The 17,293-nt window shown below is 55.9% G+C and overlaps 1 protein-coding gene across 4 annotated transcripts in view; it reads left to right on the top strand.

The window, feature by feature from the left end:
- LOC105464382 (Ran GTPase activating protein 1) overlaps positions 1-17,061 on the top strand; it is a 40,446-nt gene extending 23,385 nt beyond the window's left edge. For all 4 annotated transcript variants that reach the window (XM_011712220.3, XM_011712218.3, XM_024787530.2 and 1 more), the window contains exons 6-16: positions 856-990; positions 4,904-5,062; positions 6,470-6,583; positions 7,001-7,100; positions 7,187-7,271; positions 8,475-8,658; positions 10,273-10,392; positions 11,911-12,013; positions 13,179-13,267; positions 13,546-13,667; positions 15,992-17,061. In XM_011712220.3, the coding sequence (XP_011710522.1) occupies positions 856-990; positions 4,904-5,062; positions 6,470-6,583; positions 7,001-7,100; positions 7,187-7,271; positions 8,475-8,658; positions 10,273-10,392; positions 11,911-12,013; positions 13,179-13,267; positions 13,546-13,667; positions 15,992-16,061 (1,281 nt within the window). In that variant the 3' untranslated portion in view covers positions 16,062-17,061. The remainder of the gene's footprint in view (positions 1-855; positions 991-4,903; positions 5,063-6,469; positions 6,584-7,000; positions 7,101-7,186; positions 7,272-8,474; positions 8,659-10,272; positions 10,393-11,910; positions 12,014-13,178; positions 13,268-13,545; positions 13,668-15,991) is intronic.
- Positions 17,062-17,293: the final 232 nt, after the last annotated feature.

The following is a 17,293-nucleotide window of genomic DNA, read 5'->3' as shown; positions in this document are numbered from 1 at the left end:
TCATCTGTAAAGTACAGCCAATCCCGCCTGCCTCCTCGCAGGCTAGTGTTGAGGTTGAAACGAGAAAATATGCCGAGGGTGCCCAGACCCTAGCAGGTGCTCTGCAAACGTCAGGTGTTCCGTAAATCTCACTTCTCTCTTGATGCACTCGCTCATGATTCTTTTGTGTCGCATTTACCATGGGCTGTGATTCCCATCTGTCAGTCTCCGTTTTTCAGTGCTTTGCCTATTGGTGTAACCAGGGTAGAAGCTACTTCCTGGCACCACACCAGGGACAGGACAAGCTGGGTGTTAGGTTTTTACTGCCAACAGGCAAGCCCCTGCTGTGCCTGGCCAGCTTAGATACAGGCATGTATCAGACAGGTCCTTCTGGACCGTGGACTTGGCAGCTGGCTCCCTTGGACATGGTGGTGCGTGGAAGAGAAGCTGGAAGATTTGGGCTCTGGTCCAGCGTCCACCACTTGTTTATTGACCATAAGAAAGTCTCCGTTCCCCTTACCCTGAGTTTCTTCAGCTGGAAAACAGGAGTCATGAAGTAAGCTGACTAGGAAGTCCCTCCCCTGGACCTGGCCGAAAGTTCATCCACTCCATGTGGTCTCTCCCTTTCCTCACTTCCTCCGAAGTGAAGCTAGACCTCTCAGGCTGGTGTGACACAGCATTAGATGTAAAAACCTTTTGTAAACTGAAGTGCTGGGCACATGGAAGGTGTGACTGTTGTGCTGTTAGCAGTCCTGTGTCTCCTGACCTGCACCAGTGGGTGGCGTGGGATGTTGAAGAGCAGTTCAGTGGCAGTGGCCGCCCCACTGGGAGAAGGGGCTCCTGCCCATGGCCTGGGCCCCTTACCTTTCCCCACAGATCCTGGCTGCAGCTCTGACCGAGTGTCACCGGAAATCCAGTGCCCAAGGCAAGCCTCTGGCCCTGAAGGTCTTCGTGGCTGGCAGAAACCGTCTGGAGAACGATGGCGCCACTGCCTTGGCAGAAGCTTTTAGGGTGAGTGGTTTCTGTCCATCCTGCCCCCGTGACCCTGAGGTGCACTTGGTGTAGTAGGCTGACAGTCCTGGATGCGAATCCCTGGCTGGCACTCAGCCGAGAGACCTGGGGCGTCACGTGCCCCCTCCAAGCCTGTTAGTCCATCTGAAAATGGGCCAGGATTCTTGTCATGCATTTCTGGAAAGGTGTGTGACTGCTCCCTCAGGTAAGCCAGCAGCAGCCCCCTGCGGGGCTTCAGGCCAGGCAGGCCGCTCTGACCAAAGAGTGTCATCTGCCAGGCTCAGAAGTGGTGAAATGAGATGGCGGGAGTACTGACAGTAGCCTGGCCCAGCCCCTGGTGTGGGGCACAGAGAAGGAACATACCAGACTTCCCAAGACAGGGAGACAGGCAGGGGCATCCGCAGGGCTCAGGGGCCAGATGATGAGGTGCTCTCAGGTGACCTTGTCCCCGTTCTTCTTCCACTCTCCTCTCCCCATCCCCCCAGGACATTGCTGAGTCCCCGACTGCGAGTGCCAGCAGAAGGCCACATTTGCCCCTAACAGGACTGAAAACTTTGGGGTCTGTCTCCCTCTTCTCTTTTTTTTTTTTTTTTTTGAGGCAGTCTCATTCTGTCACCTATGCTGGAGTGCAGTGGCACGATCTTGGCTCACTGCAGTCTCCGCCTCCCAGGTTCAAGCAGTTCTGCCTTAGCCTCCCGAGTAGCTGGAATTACAGGCACTCACCACCACACCCGGCTAATTTTTGTATTTTTAGAGACAGGGTTTTGCCATGTTGGCCAGGTGGTCTCGAACTCCTGACCTCAAGTGATCTGCCCACCTGGGTCTCCCAAAGTGCTGGGATTACAGGCATGAGCCACCACGCCCAGCCCCTCTTCTCTTCATTTAAGTGTTTTCTTCAGCAAACAGTATCCTAGGAGCATTGCTCGTACGGGCCGGAATGGCACCCACTGTCCTGCCTGCCCACAGAGCCTGCCTATAGACACCCCTTGCCTGCTTCAGTGCCAAGTGAACACCATAGAGATCTGCCTTGTGTCTCCCGCACCCCTGGCTGCAGGGGAGCCCCCGCTCCCTCCTCGAGCTGGAGGGGGCCTCGCTGCCATCCTTGGACCCCTCCCTGCCCTCAGCCTGCTGTCCTCAGTGCACTAGGAGTAGGTGGTGTGCTGTGGTTGTGTTGAGCCTTCATAGGTGTCCTCTGGTGGGCTTCGAATGGGAGTTCTTAATCCCCTCCAGTCTGTGGATAGAATTCAGGGGTCTGTGAACATGGATGAGGAAAAAATAACATCATTATTTATCCCTAACATAGCTAAAGTATGTAGTGTGACTTTTGATCATGAAGGTAGACAATAAACCTCACAGCATTAGAAAGGCCTGTGAATAACCCACATAACAAACAAGCACGTGTAGCCCCTGAACCAAACAAAAAATTTATTGAGACAGGGTCTCACTCTGTGGCCAGGCTGGAGTGCACCAGTAGCAATCTCGGCCCACTGCAGTTTCAGCTTCCCAGGCTCAAGTGATCCTCCCACCTCAGTCTTCTGATTAGCTGGGACTACAGGTGCACACCACCATGTTAATTTTTGTATTTTAGTAGAGATGGGGTTTCACCATGTTAACCAGACTGGTCTCAAACTCCTGACCTCAGGTGATCCACCCGCCTTGGCCTCCTAAAGTGCTGGGATTATAGGCATAAGCCACTGTGCCCAGCCTAAAATTTTTTAAAAAATAAATGACAGGTGCAGTTGGCTCATGCCTGTAATCCCAGCACTGTGGGAGGCTGAGACGGGCGGATCATGAGGTCAGGAGATTGACACCATTCTGGCTAACACGGTGAAACCTTGTCTCTACTAAAAATACAAACAAATTAGCTGGGCATGGTGATGGACACCTGTAGTCCCAGCTAGTTGGGAGGCTGAGGCAGGAGAATGGTGTGAACCTGGGAGGCAGAGCTTGCAGTGAGCCAAGATCACACCATTGCACTCCAGCCTGGGCGACTGAGCGAGACACTCTCATAAATAAATAAATAAATAAAAAGAAAATCTTGTGACTTTATCCCCAGTGGAAATCACAGATATTTCATGTGAAGTTATAATTATTGCTGCTATATAGAAATATTTCTCACTACATCAAAATTACAGTAATAGCGAACCCACCCCTAGATCTTATTTAGTGCATTAACAAGAAGTTTGTGGCTGGATGCGGTGGCTCACTCCTGTAATCCCACCACTTTGGGAGGCCGAGGCAGGTGGATCACGAGGTCAGGAGATCAAGACCATCCTGGTTAACACTGTGAAACCCCATCTCTACTAAAAATAAAAAAGCAAAAAATTAGCCGGGCGTGGTGGCGGACACCTGTAGTCCGAGCTACTTGGGAGGCTGAGGCTAGAGAATGGCATGAACCTGGGAGGTGGAGCTTTCAGTGAGCCGAGATCGCACCACTGCATTCCAGCCTGGGCGACAGAGCGAGACTCCATCTCAAAAAAGAAGAAGTTTGTATATCACTACAGCACGTGTTTGGAGTTTTTTCCTAAATGTTTTGATAACTGTTCTGAGTTGATTTCCTTTGTAATTCTGTATAATTTATCTTAAAATTTTAAAAAACATTTTTCGCAGAGGGGACCCAGGGGCTTCACCAGACAGCCTGAAGGGTTCATGGCACAGAAAATATTAAGGAGGCCTGACCTGGAGTGTGCCTCAGTTGCCTTCCTGTGTTTATTTGTGGACCACCCGCTACCCCCATCGCCCCATGCTTCACTGAGCACCCAGGGACAGCGGAAGGCTCCTTGGCACAGTTATGCCAGGCCTACCCTCAGTCCTGGGTCACAGTGGAGACTGGGACATGGCCCTCTCCTCCAAAGCTCAGGGGCTGATGGGGTGCAGATGGAATATAGGCTTTGAATGTAGACAGGGTGAGGACCACCGTGATAGAGGAGGGACCAGGTGCTCTGGGAGCACAGAGGAAGAGCACTGGACCCTGCCTGGGGGAATCAGGAAGCCTTCCTGGGAGAGGAGGTGACCAAAACAAGAGCCCTAGAACTCATCTGAGTTAGCCTGTCAAGAAAGTGCTGACTGGCCGGGTGTGGTGGCCCACGCCCGTAATCCCAGCACTTTGAGAGGCCAAGGACGCTGGATCACCTGAGGTCAGGAGTTCAAGACCAGCCTGGCCAACATGGTGAAACCCCATCTCTACTAAACATACAAAATTAGGTGTGGTGGTGCGTGCCTGTAATCCCAGCTACTCAGGAGGCTGAGGCAGGAGAACCACTTGAACTCAGGAGGTGGAGGTTGCAGTGAGCCAAGATCATGCCACTGCACTCCAGCCTGGGCGACAGAATGAGACTCCATCTCAAAAAAAGAAAAAAAATTAAAAGAAGGAGACAGAGTGTTCCAGGCAGAGAGAATGGGTATCAAAATGCCAGGCTGCGATAGGGCTGCGTGGCCCAGGGAAGACCCTCCTCATCCCCAGAGAAGGACACGCTATGTCGAAGGGGTTATGTTGTGTAGGTGGGTGGGGTAGGAGGGCCCCAAGAAAGAAAGGTCACATGGAGCTGTGTCATCCAGAGAAGGGCCGTGAGTGACTGCCCACCACAGCCAGGGTCCCCTCTGTGCAGAGGATACCAGACTGAGAACAAGAAATCGACCTACTGGATCTAGAGCTCTGTGACCCGGGGCAAGTCACTTTGCCTCTTTGATCCCTAGTCTTTTCTCTGGTGGAGATCCTATCCCAGGCAGTAGGACTCCCTCATGAGGTTGTGGAAAGAGTCAGATGCAGCCATGCCCCAGAATCCCACAGACGAGCTCCTGCCCTGTGCTGGCGGCAGCCCATTCCTGTGCCTGCTGTGTGGAATTGCTCTCCCGCCTGCTGGATGTCACCTGGCACTCAGGGCCCCCTCCACTCTCTGCCTGCTCCTCACAGGTCATCGGGACCCTGGAGGAAGTCCACATGCCACAGAATGGGATCAACCACCCTGGTGTCACTGCTCTGGCCCAGGCTTTCGCCGTCAACCCCCTGCTGCGGGTCATCAACCTGAACGACAACACCTTCACCGAGAAGGGCGCTGTGGCCATGGCCGAGGTGAGGCGAGTGTGGCAGAGCCAGTTGCGACACGCAAGACAGAGGCTGGCGGCTGTCTTTCCAGGGAAGCCGGGGCTCCGTTTAGCAGGGACTGCTCTGTCCCCTGCCTGCCCCCTGGGTGTGTGCCCCATGGGTCCAGCTCTTTGAACACGTCCTAAACAGGGTTTCAGGTCACAAGGTAGCCCGCGCCCTCCTCGGGCAGCTCCGATCCTTCATGCCACCTTCTGAGCTGCCTCTGTGGCCCCCAGCGGCTGGCGCTGGTTTGGTTCTCAGGCTGCTCCCCACATCTGTTTTCCTGGTTGATTTGTTCAGCAGCTGCTGTTTGTTTTGTTATTTATTACCACTTTTTGAGACAGAGTCTTACTGTTGCCCAGGCTGGTCTTGAACTTCTGGGCTCAAGTGATCCTCCCATCTCAACCTGAGTAGCTGGGATTACAGGTGCATGCCACTGTGCCCGGCCCAGCAGCTTTTTCTGAGCCCCCATATAGTGCTTGGCTTTGTACTAAGTGCAGGCCACACAGGGTTGAGCCAAAGACTCTGCCTTCAGGGAGACCCTAGAGGGAAGGAAGCTGCCGGTGGTAACAGTGCCGGGCTTTGAACGCAGTGGCTTCTTGGTTGCCAGGGCCCCGTGGCCCCACAGAAGGCTAGTCCGGCTGCCTGTGTGTTAGCAGAGATGTGTGCAGGTGTTGGGGAACACGCCAGAAGGAAGTTCAAATCAGACTTAGGGCAGGCTTCCTGGAAGAGATCACATTTTGGCTAAATTGTATAGGATAGTGGTTTTGTTTTTTGTTTTTTTGAGACGGAGTCTCGCTCTGTCGCCCAGGCTGGAGTGCAGTGGTGTGATCTTGGCTCACTGCAAGCTCCACCTCCCGGATTCATGCCATTCTCCTGCCTCAGCCTCCTGAGTAGCTGGGACTACAGATGCCCGCCACCACACCTGGCTAATTCTTTGTATTTTTAGTAGAGACGGGGTTTCACCGTGTTAGCCAGGATGGTCTTGATCTCCTGACCTCGTGATCCACCCGCCTCAGCCTCCCATAGTGCTGGGATTACAGGCGTGAGCCACCGTGCCCGGCCATAGGACAAGTGGTCTTTTTCTAGAGAGAGGGTGGGGGATGGGTGTTTCAGGCAGAGGGATCAGCTTATGTGTGGAAGGCCCAGAGACTCGGGCAGGAGCCTTGCTCGGTTGGTCTCAGAAAGAGTTCTGGCCATAACGTGGGGAGTAGGGTGGAGGAGGTTTGGCCAGGGACCCAGAGGCCTACGAGAAGACAGCAAAGCTAGTGACTTGCAGAGAAGAACAGTGTGTGGTGGCTGGTGTGGGATGTGACCGTGTGGGGCCCCCGGGACTTGCTGAGGGCTGGGGTGTGGCCTGCACCCTCACTCTGGACCCTTACTTCCACCTTGCAGACCTTGAAGACCTTGCGGCAGGTGGAGGTGATCAATTTTGGGGACTGCCTGGTGCGCTCCAAGGGTGCCGTTGCCATTGCAGATGCCATCCGTGGCGGCCTGCCCAAGCTAAAGGTGCCAGCCTGGACGCCTGACGTCCTCCCTCTGGGGTCTGTGGGTGGTGGGGTGGCTGGGGGCGCAGGGGTCTGGTCTGAAGGCAGGCAGGCCTGCATCCATATCCCAGCTCCCCCACTTCGGGCTCTGTGGTGCTGTGTGAGCCTGCACACCCCTCTGAGCCGTGGTTTCTTCATTTCTAAAGTGGGAGGCAGGGGTGGTGTGCGTCACTGTCGTAGAGTAAACACGCTCAGTACGTGACTCGTCGTTGGTTGCAGGGCATTATTTTTGTTGTTGGTGTTATTCTTCCTGCCCACTTTGCCCAATCCTGAGGACAGAGCCTGCCATATTCTCACTTGGGGAAACTGAGGCTTAGAGTAGAACCTGGTGTCCTGGCCTGGGTTTCTGCCTGCCTCCAACCCTTCCTCTTATTTTCAGGAGCTGAACTTGTCATTCTGTGAAATCAAGAGGGACGCTGCCCTGGCTGTTGCCGAGGCCATGGCAGACAAAACTGAGCTGGAGAAGCTGGACCTGAACGGTAGTCAGATGGGGGAGGCCTCTGCACAGGTCTGCTGGGCTGGCCCTGGCACCCCAGGCTGACTGCTCTTCCCTCCCCTTGAGCAGGCAACACCCTGGGAGAAGAAGGCTGTGAACAGCTTCAGGAGGTGCTGGAGGGCTTCAACATGGCCAAGGTGCTGGCGTCCCTCAGGTAGGGAACTCAGGGTGGGCGGCCCCAGAGGTCGGGGTCAGGCCATTCCTTTCTTTCTTTTTCTTGAGACGGAGTCTTGCTCTGTTGCCCAGGCTAAAGTACAGTGGTGCGATCTCAGCTCACTGCAGCTTCCACCTCCTGGGTTCAAGCGATTCTCCTGCCTCGGCCTCCCAAGTAGCTGGGATTACAGGCACCCACCACCACACCTGGCCCCTTTATTTGTTTCTACTTGTATTTATTCAGAAATGTTGGTTGCACTCCTGTTATGTACCAGGTCATACACTAGGCATCAGAGCTATAAGGGTGGGACACTCAGGGTTTCTGTCTCATGACGGAGGAGACAGAATGAGTTGTCCATTCAACAGAGGATCTCGTCCGGGCTAAGCGGGGCCACCCTGTAGAGTGGTGGAGTTGGGGAGGCCTCTGAAGGGGTGAGGCCAGATCTCATCCTGATGTGGTGGGGCCTGGGGAGTGATGGGGGTGGGAGGTGGGGTAGCCAGGAGGGGCTGCACTCAGTATTGTTCTTAAGATGCTGACTCTAGAAAGGAAGAGACTGTGGGGCCTGGGGAGTCTACCTGGAGGCGAAGGTGGGTGACCGGGGAGTGGCCATCTTCTGGATCCAAGTCCGGTTGGGCCATCAGCACCTGGCTCCCTGTACTCCTTTCATCTCCAAGTCAGCCTCATTCATGCGTCAGATACTCAGTCGTGTCTCCTCGGTGCTAGGCCCTGAGCTGAGGCTGGGAACTGGGGACTCCGAAGTGGACTGAACCTCACAGGTCCCACAGTCCCTCGGAAATGGACCAGCCTTCCTGTGGGGCAAGGACACTCCTACTCTACTTCCTCCCCCACGCCTGTAGCTTCCTGAGGTCATGTGGATATGGGCGCCCCCTGCGCTGGCATCTCAACCTGGGCAGTGTTCCTGCCAAGCCCTGGGCTCTGGGTGTGACAAAGCTGTCTTCGTTTTCGACAGAGCCATGAAACTTGGGGCTCCTCGAGGACAGGAACAAGATGTGATTCTTTTGTGTCCACAGCGTGGATTTCTCTGGTGATCTACCTACCCCTGCCCTGGGAGCAGGTGCTCCCACCCCACCAGGCTCTCTCCCGCCTGGCTGAGCTGAGGTCTCTGGGCTCATGGAGCCAGGCCTTGCAGCCAACCTGGGCTGCTGGGTAGAGAGGATCTGCTTCAGCCAGCTCTTTCTGCAGTGACGATGAGGACGAGGAGGAGGAGGAAGGAGAAGAAGAAGAGGAAGCCGAAGAAGAGGAGGAGGAGGAAGAGGAGGAAGAGGAAGAAGAAGAAGAGGAAGAGGAAGAGGAGGAGCCTCAGCAGGGAGGGCAGGGAGAGAAGTCAGCCACACCCTCACAGAAGATTCTGGACCCTAACACTGGGGTGAGTTTCTATCATTTGCCACAATCAGAGCCCTGGTCCTGAGAACGTGAAATCCTGAGGTGCTTTCACAATGGGGTAGGGGGTGTCTCCTTAAGCACAGTAGCCACAAACATTTTTTTTTTTAATTGCATGATATTGAGTAAAAAAAAGAAAATGGTTCAGTGTAATGATAGTTACCTATATTTCTTTCTTTTTTTCTTTTTTTTTTTTTGAGACCGAGTCTCACTTGTCACCCAGGCTAGAGTGCAGTGGTGTGATCTCAGCTCACTGCAACCTCTGCCTCCTGGGTTCTAGCGATTCTCATGCCTCAGCCTCCCAAATAGCTGGGATTACAGGTGCTTGCCGCCTGGCCAATGTTTTTTTTGAGACAGCGTCTCGCTTTGTCGCCCAGGCTGGAGTGCAGTGGCGTGATCTCGGCTCACTGCAAGTTCTGCCTCCCAGGTTCACACCATTCTCCTGCCTCAGCCTCCTGAGTAGCTGGGACTACAGGTGCCCGCCACCATGCCCAGCTAATTTTTTATATTTTTAGTAGACATGGGGTTTCACCATGTTAGCCAGGATGGTCTTGATCTGACCTCGTGATCCGCCTGCCTCGGCCTCCCAAAGTGCTGGGATTACAGGTGTGAGCCACTGCGCCCAGCCTCATCTGGCCAATTTTTGTATCTTTAGTAGAGCCAGGGTTTCGCCGTGTTGGCTAGGCTGGTCTTTGTTTTACTCCTGACCTCAGGTGATCCATCCGCCTCAACCTCCCAAAGTGCTGGGATTACAGGCGTTGAGCCACTGCGCCTGGCCATAATTACCTATATTTCTATTTATTCCAATATAAATGTCTATTTATAAGTAGCAGTGCTGCTGCATTACGTATATTATAAGATATGCGTAAGGATTTCTGAAAGAATAAACAAATAAGAATGAATGGAAATTCTAATTTTTTTTTTCCCACCCACCAGAAGATTGTCTTGGTGACCCTTAGGAACTGCTCCCCCATTCCTGGGATGGTGGCTGGGCCGTGACTTGGCTTGGGCACTTGGTGTCTGGCCTGGGGCTGGTGGCATCAGGGCTGCCACACCTCCAGTTCATTCATTTGCATTCCTTGTCAGGTTCCTAAGTAAAGCTCCTGGAGAACTTGGCTTTGGACAAGGACTCCCCACACTTACGCTGAATTGGGCTGCTTCTCTGGTTTACGGAAGCAGTTAAACAAATGGCTAGGTGCGCCTCAATTCAGGTTTTTCTCTGGGCACCTCTGGTGCTAGCAGGGCTTACCCAGGCTGGACTGTAGTTCTCCGGGGACCCACTTTGGCCCCCATGTGCCTCTGTGGTCGTTGCTGGGGCACTGCGTGTCGTGATGAGGATCCACTTGGTTGTATTTATGAGTCTCAGGGAGGTGGCTTCCCCCTGACCCCAAAGGCTCCTGGAGCAAGAGCCATCCAGGGCCAGCATCTCTAGGTGATGTTGATAGATGGGAAATGCAGCTGAGTGGGAGGAGGAATTCTAGACTTTGAGCCTAGATGGGCTGGAGTGAAGGATGGATGTGCTGGGTGTGGGGATGGGCACAGCTGGGTGGGGAGTCTGGGGTCCGGAATTCTCCAGAGCCTCTGTGCCTCCACTTCGCAGGAGCCAGCTCCCGTGCTGTCCTCCCCACCTCCTGCAGACGTCTCCACCTTCCTGGCTTTTCCCTCTCCAGAGAAGCTGCTGCGCCTGGGGCCCAAGAGCTCCATGTTGATAGCCCAGCAGGTAATAACCACACCTTGCCCCCCACCCTGTACTTGCCGTGGCTTCTGGAGCTGTTAGAGAAAAGGGACGAACAGCTCAGGGACCTGGGGGTGCGACACTGTCAGCTGGGGGCAGGGAGGCTTGGCCTGCCACTGTTAGAACACACACAAATGTCCAGGGTATTTATAAGCCTCCAGGGGTTGCAAATGTTCCCTCCTCACTCGGCCTACAGAAAGTGCAGCCCGCCAGTTCCCATGCTGACTGGGGTTAGGGAATTTCCTCAGGACTCTTGCATGTGCCCACCCCCTCCTGGGCTTCTCTCTGCATGTTCTGTCAGCCCAGCTGCTTGGAGAACAGCTCTGTTGCCCGGGGCCCCTCTGGGAGTGGCGTGCCTATTGCAGGATGGGTGAGAATAGCTCTGTTGCCCGGGGCCCCTCTGGGAGTGGCGTGCCTGTTGCAGGATGGCGCCCTCACTCCAGCCTAACTTGTTGGCTGGCTCATTCATTCATTCAGAGGTGATCTTTGGGGCATCCATTTTCTGTCAGGTACTGTATTTGGGCATGATTTTATTTAACCCTCTTGACAACTTGAAATGTAGACTTTGCTGCCCTTATTTTACAGATAAGAAAACAGAGGCTCGGAGGTATAGAGAAATAAAATGGGCGCACTCTCAGCGTTGGCTTAACATTTCGGCCAATTGCTTTGTTAGGTTTTGCCTGTGTTCTTTGTTTCTTTTAACATGATAAATAAGATGATGTAAGCCTTTTTGTGGCCTATCACTTTGGTTTAACACCATTCATCACTTTCTTGTGCCCGTAAAACTCTTCTCATGATTTTTATTCCAATGCATGGATGTAGCACTTAAAATCCAGGCACTATTTCTGGACGTTTTCCCTGGCCCACTTTTCCCTGTTGTCAGTGAGGTTGAGGTAAACTTCTCTGCATGTGAGTATCATCTACATCCTAGATTATTTCTTCAAGATGGGGACCACTGGGTCCCTGAAATGATCTTTTTGTGTGTGTGAGACACTGTTTTGCTTTGTCACTCTGGCTGGAGTCCAGTGGTGCAGTCGTGGCTCATTGCAACCTCAACCTCCTGAGCTCAAGCAGTCCTCCTGCCTCAGCCTCCCAAGTAGCTGAGACTATAGGCACACACCACCACCCTTGGCTAGTTTTTTTCCTTTTTGTTGACATGGGGTCTTGCTATGTTGCCCAGGCTGGTCTCAAACTTTTGGCCTCAAGCCATTCTCCCACCTCAGCCTCCCAAAGTGCTGGGGTTACAGGCATGAGCCACTGCACCTGGCTGGGATGATTTTTCATCCTTGTTCATTCACTCATTCATTCCCTCTCTATGCTGCATATTTGCTTGCTGCAGGCCAAGTCCAAGCCAGACTCTGAAGGGACAGCATGGGGTAAGGCAGGACCTGTCCTTGCCTGCCAGGGGCTGGTGTACTGCCTGGGCCTCTCCTAGCTAGTGGCAGAGCCCAGGGACATCTCCCCCATGTGCCACAGGCCAACCATTGTCTCTTATGTCCTCAGACTGACACGTCTGACCCCGAGAAGGTGGTCTCTGCCTTCCTAAAGGTGTCATCTGTGTTCAAGGATGAAGCTACTGTGAGGACGGCAGTGCAGGATGCAGTAGGTAATGTGGGCTGGGTGAGGCCAGGGTGCCCGCTGGCCCTTGATGCTCGTGAGGCCCCGGTGCCCTTTGTGGTCGCCGTCACTCGTCAGCCCCAGTGCTGTCATGGGAACTGCTCTTTGAGACCCTGTGCTGCTCCTCCATCAGGGTCCTGCCATGGTCCTGCCGTGGAGCCAGGTGGGTGCTCGTCTCCCTGTTTTTCACCACTGAGAAACTGAGGCCTTTCTCAAATCCACACAGCCATATAGAGTTAGAACCCAGAGCCCACTCTAGGAAGGCCAGATAGTCACATCCGCAAGCCCGATGGACGCAGGTCTGTCGGGAGGAGGGATGCTGAGAGCTGAGCCCTTGTGCGTACCTCAGAGCCTCTGTGCTCATGTCCATTCTACCTGGAGCTTCCCTGCACAGAGGACACCTTTCCCTGTAACATTATGGGGCCTTCTCGGAGCACCAGCCCACGTCCCTCCTGCCCTATGGCAACCCTGTCCCCACCCTGTCTGTTTCCTCCATTCCAGCACCTGTCACCTTCCACCCTGTGCTTGACTGAGGCAGAGGGGAGGAAGGGCCCTGAGGCAAGGGGCGCGGCTCCTGGAAAAGGATAGAAAGGGGTGGAAGGACATGTGGTGCCTCTTCCTGGCCTCTACTGTGGGTGGCGTTAAAGTGGGGAGGGCAGCTCAGTGGGAAGGGAGGCTTGGAAGGAGGTGGGGCCAGACACAAGCCTGCTCCCTGAGGGCCTGCCCGGGGGCATTTATGGGAACAAGTTGCCCTAGTTCTGTTGCCCAGGAAGCCTAGCACAGTCCCCGCACATCCCCTCACCCCACCAAAATAACCTGAATCCTCCCCCAGTGGTGGCCTGCCTCAGGAAATCTCCACTCCCACGGTGTGAGGTGGCCACAGTGGCTGTCATCCCCACACCCATGTTACACCTGAGGCCAGGATGGGGAAGGGCCAGAGTGTCACAGCTGGTAGATGGACTGAGCCCATCCCCTGATGCCAACTGCCCCTCCCTCTGGTTCCTGTGTCTCTGCCATCCCTCTTGTGTTCGCCTCTTCGTCAGGGCAAGGAGGCAGTCGAGCCTGTGTGTGCGCGGTGTGGGGGGAGCCTTGGGTGCCTTGGCACAGCGCTCTGTCGTAGCCAGCAGCCTGCCTCTGCTACTTCTGCCCTACAGATGCACTGATGAAGAAGGCTTTCAGCTCCTCGTCCTTCAACTCCAGCGCCTTCCTCACCAGGCTCCTCGCACACATGGGTCTACTCAAGGTGAGGCCGGAAGGAGCAGCAGGCCCGGGAGGGAGGTGGGCGAGGTCTGCACAGAAGCTGCCCCAGCCATGCCTGCCAGCCTCCCTCACCTCGAGTCCTGAGCCGTCTCACCCACTGGGCCCTGAGGCCTGGGTCCGCCCCAGCAGCCTCCGTCTTCATGATGAGGTTCCGGCTGGACTCAGTTGTGAGCACCGCCCGCAGAGTCTGGATGGTGGAGTCCAGGGGCCGCCCAGGTGAACTTGACGCTCACCCCGCCTTTCGCTGTGTTCCCCTCACAGAGTGAAGATAAGGTCAAGGCCATTGCCAACCTGTACGGCCCCCTGATGGCACTGAACCACATGGTGCAGCAGGACTATTTCCCCAAGGCCCTTGCACCCCTGCTGCTGGCATTCATAACCAAGTGAGTGTGGCCCTGTTGTCCTTCTGCCGCGGCCTGTCCTCTCAGGCTTCTCTGGCCAGGTCCAAAGGCCTCCAGTCCCAGGAGGTCCAGCCCAGCCAGCCTGCTGGCCCTGCTCGGGTGCACAAGAGGCCCTCATGCTTCCTGGGCTCTCAGCATCTGTGTTGGAGTCTCACCACCCTCGGGAGGCCCGCTCCCCTCTGCCCAGCTGAGGACAGTGGGGCTCAGGGGCAGTGAGAGAGGAGACGTGTAACGCCCCCATTTTGCCGATGAGGAAAGGAGCACCGGGTTGGTTAAAGAGTTTCCCTTGGTCACACACTAGGAAGAGGCTGGGCCAGTGTCCAGACCCACGTCTGTGAGCAAGGTGCTATGCGTGGTGACATCTCTGGAGGGGCTTTTTGTCCATGCTCACAGTAGTGCAGGCCGAAGGGGCCCAGTCACACTAGGCCCTGCAGCCCCAGGCCTTCTCCTGGGGACACACATTGCCCCGGGAGCCGCCAAAATGCCCAGCAATGTAGGAACCTTGGCCTTGTTCTGGAGGGTCCTGGGGAGTCCTGGGGCATTGATGGGGTGATGGGCACAGTCAAGTAACAGAGCCAAGGCCCCACCAGGGGTGGGGAGGCTTGCCCCGTACACCCTCATGGGGCCCTGTGTGGCCCCTGGCCAACCTGTGGCCTTCATCAGGCCTCAGTCTCCCCATTTGCCCAACCGGAGGGTTAGGTGAAATTGTCTCCAAGCGCCCTGACCAGCCACACTTCCAGTCAGTCGGCGCCATCCGGGGAAGTGGGGCAGGTAGAGGAGCAAGAAAGTCCCTTTGCTGGGGGAGCCCAGAGCCCACCGGCCGAGGCAGGATGCTTGGTGCATGTGGGGAGGCGGGGCTGGTGGAGTGTGAGCAGCCCTGTCCACCCCAGCGTCTGGAGTGTCTGTCCGCACGGCGCTGTCTCCTTAGCCAGGCCTTACCTTCTGGCCGCGTGCCCCCCACCCAGACCACTCCTTGGGCTGCAGCTGGACTGGCCTTGGTGAATGGCAGATCTCACTGTCCCCCTCCTCTGCCAGGGGCCAGGTCAAGCCTCACTGTGAATCTCGTGGCTGGCCACAGCCTCACCCTCACCCCACCCCACCCCAGCACAGTGTGCGCCCCCTGAACCCCTTTCCACAGCAGTGCCATTGCTGCGGTGCCGAGCTTTGTCCATGCTATCCAGAGCTTGTTTGGCCAGTGGCCCCAGCCCCTCCCTGTACCTGCACCTGAGTCCTTTGTGTCCTTCCTACTCCCTGGTCAGAGTGGTTCCCTCTGCATCTCTGGCAGCCCCTGTGCTGTCCTAAGCCTGGGCATGAGCCCCTCGGCCCTGTTAGAGCAGAATGCCTTTTCCCAGCTTGTTGCCCAACCTCCAGCACAGGCCTCAGTCTGCCCCCCAGGTCTCGTCCGAGGTGACGGATTAACTCTGTAGTGACATGCACGGCCCCTCTTCCCTCAGCTCCCAGCCAAATTGGGATCCCAGGCCTGGCGCAGATCCTGGCCTGTTCATCAGCTACAGGCCAGAGGTGTTGTCAGGCCTGGTCCTGGCTGCGTCCCACACTTGCCCAGTGCCCCAGAGTCTTGCCTCAGTTTCTTTCTTTGCAGTGAAACTAATGATATTGAGGGCAACAATGGGGAGCTCAGGCGCAGTGGCTCCTATCTGTAATCCCAGCACTTTGGGAGGCTGAGGCAAGATCACTTGAGCCCAGGAGTTCGAGGCCAGCCTCGGCAACATTGGTGAAACCCCGTCTCTACAAAAAATACAAAATTAGCTGGGTATGGTGGTGTGTATCTGTGGTCCCAGCTACTTGGGAGGCTGAGGGAGGAGGACCACCTGAGCCTGGGAAGTCGAGGATGCAGGGAGCCGTGATTCCAGGACTGTACTCCAGCCTGGGCAACAAAGAGAGACCCTGTCTCAAGAAAAAAACAACCAAAAAACAATGGCTAGCCATTTACTTATGACCCAGATTGGACTCTAGTGGGCCAGTCATGTGAGGCCACTGGCAGCCAGTGAGGATTCCCTGGCCTATGTCTGCTGGAAAGGCCCTTGAAGAGCCTGGCTGAGGTGGGGCTGTGTTGTGGTCAGCTCTGGGCTGTGTGGCCTTGGGTGCCTACCTCTCACCCCTCCTACCCCCACCCACAACGTGCAGTCTCCCTTGCTGTCTTCCTTGCTGAGTCATCAGCAATGTCTCCCTTGCTGAGTCATTGTGCAAATTAACAAAAATGAGTCTGGTACCAAAATGGCCCCCACACTTGGAAAACGGGGGCCAAGAGGCATCCATCCCACCTGCCGACCCTTCTTTCCCCGCAGGCCCAACAGCGCCTTGGAATCCTGCTCCTTTGCCCGCCACAGTCTGCTGCAGACACTGTACAAGGTCTAGACTCAAAGCCTCTCCCATCCCTTGGCCTGGACCAGTGAGCTGGGGAGGGACTCGGAGGAACTGAGGCACAACCCACGCCGTTGCCTTGGACAGGACTCTGGTCAGAGGCAGGGCGGGTCTGCGTCCCGTGTGTCCTGTCAGTCCCCTGAATATGTGTGTAGGTGTGGTACGCGTGCAGGTCTGTGCCTCCTGTCGGGATTTGGGTTTGAACCTCTCTCTGCTGGCCTGGCTCTGCTCTGTTGTGGGGAGTTGGCCCCCAGGGGAAAGGACTGTGAGCTGCTCCGCCATTAAACTCACCTTCACCTGACGGCGCTCTGCTGATCTCCACCTGGGCCCTGATGGCTGTCCCCACCCACCTGCCTTCCAGCCCGGCTCCCTGGCGGAGCCAGAGCCCAGGGAGTTGCCCGCGTGCTGTCCTTCCCCTCTGTGTTGTGACTGGGCTGTTTCCTGCCCTGCCTGGGGCTGCTTCTCGTCACCAAGCCCTGGTCCTGCAGCAGCTGTCCTCCCTACCATCCATGCCACTGTGCTGAGCGCTCAGCCTGAAGAGCAGAGAATACCATGGGTGGGACTGTGGGGGTGGGATCATGGGGCTGCTGGCAGAGGGCAACCCTGGGCCCCATGCCGTGTGGCCAGGCAGACACCAGATTGTCCAGGAGCAGGAGCTGCTGGAACTGCGCTGGCCCCGGACCTAGCGGACCCTCTCCTGGCTGCTGATGTTGTCTGTGACTGGCCTGGGGGCCAAGCTGGAGGGGGTGTGTTGACAACCCAAAGCTGTTGTCCGGTCTGTGGAGGGAGGGGCAGGGTCCCCAGTGTCCGAGCCGTATCTGGACGCTGCTCTTGAAAGACCTCCTGGCGCAGGGGAGCAGTGGGGTCTGGACTGGGCAGATGCTGTACAACCTCCCTGCGTGCCCGTGACTGCCCCATGCTTTCCCCTTTGTGTTCTGTGCGTGTCTGGGCTGTGCCCGGGGGCTTCACAAATAAAGTCATGTGTACAGCTTCAGAGACTCAAACTCTGACCTAAAGCGGGATAGTCTCGGGGGCCATCATACGTGGAGTCCCACCTCGGCAGAGCACACGGCGCCACAGCAGTCTGTGAGGGCAGTCAGCCCTGCGAAGGGCCCGGCCTCGGCCTCAGGCCACCACCTGGGCAGTGGCAGTCCTGAATGAGGACCCATTTTCCTGCCTGGCCACACCTCACCCAGCACCCTGCCTTTGGGCTGCAGCTCTCTTGA

This window comes from Macaca nemestrina, chromosome 15 (genome assembly GCF_043159975.1).
Source record: "Macaca nemestrina isolate mMacNem1 chromosome 15, mMacNem.hap1, whole genome shotgun sequence".
Classification (NCBI taxonomy): domain Eukaryota; kingdom Metazoa; phylum Chordata; class Mammalia; order Primates; family Cercopithecidae; genus Macaca; species Macaca nemestrina.
The sequence above is the reverse complement of the archived record's forward strand: the minus strand, read 5'-3'. Positions and strand labels throughout refer to the sequence as shown.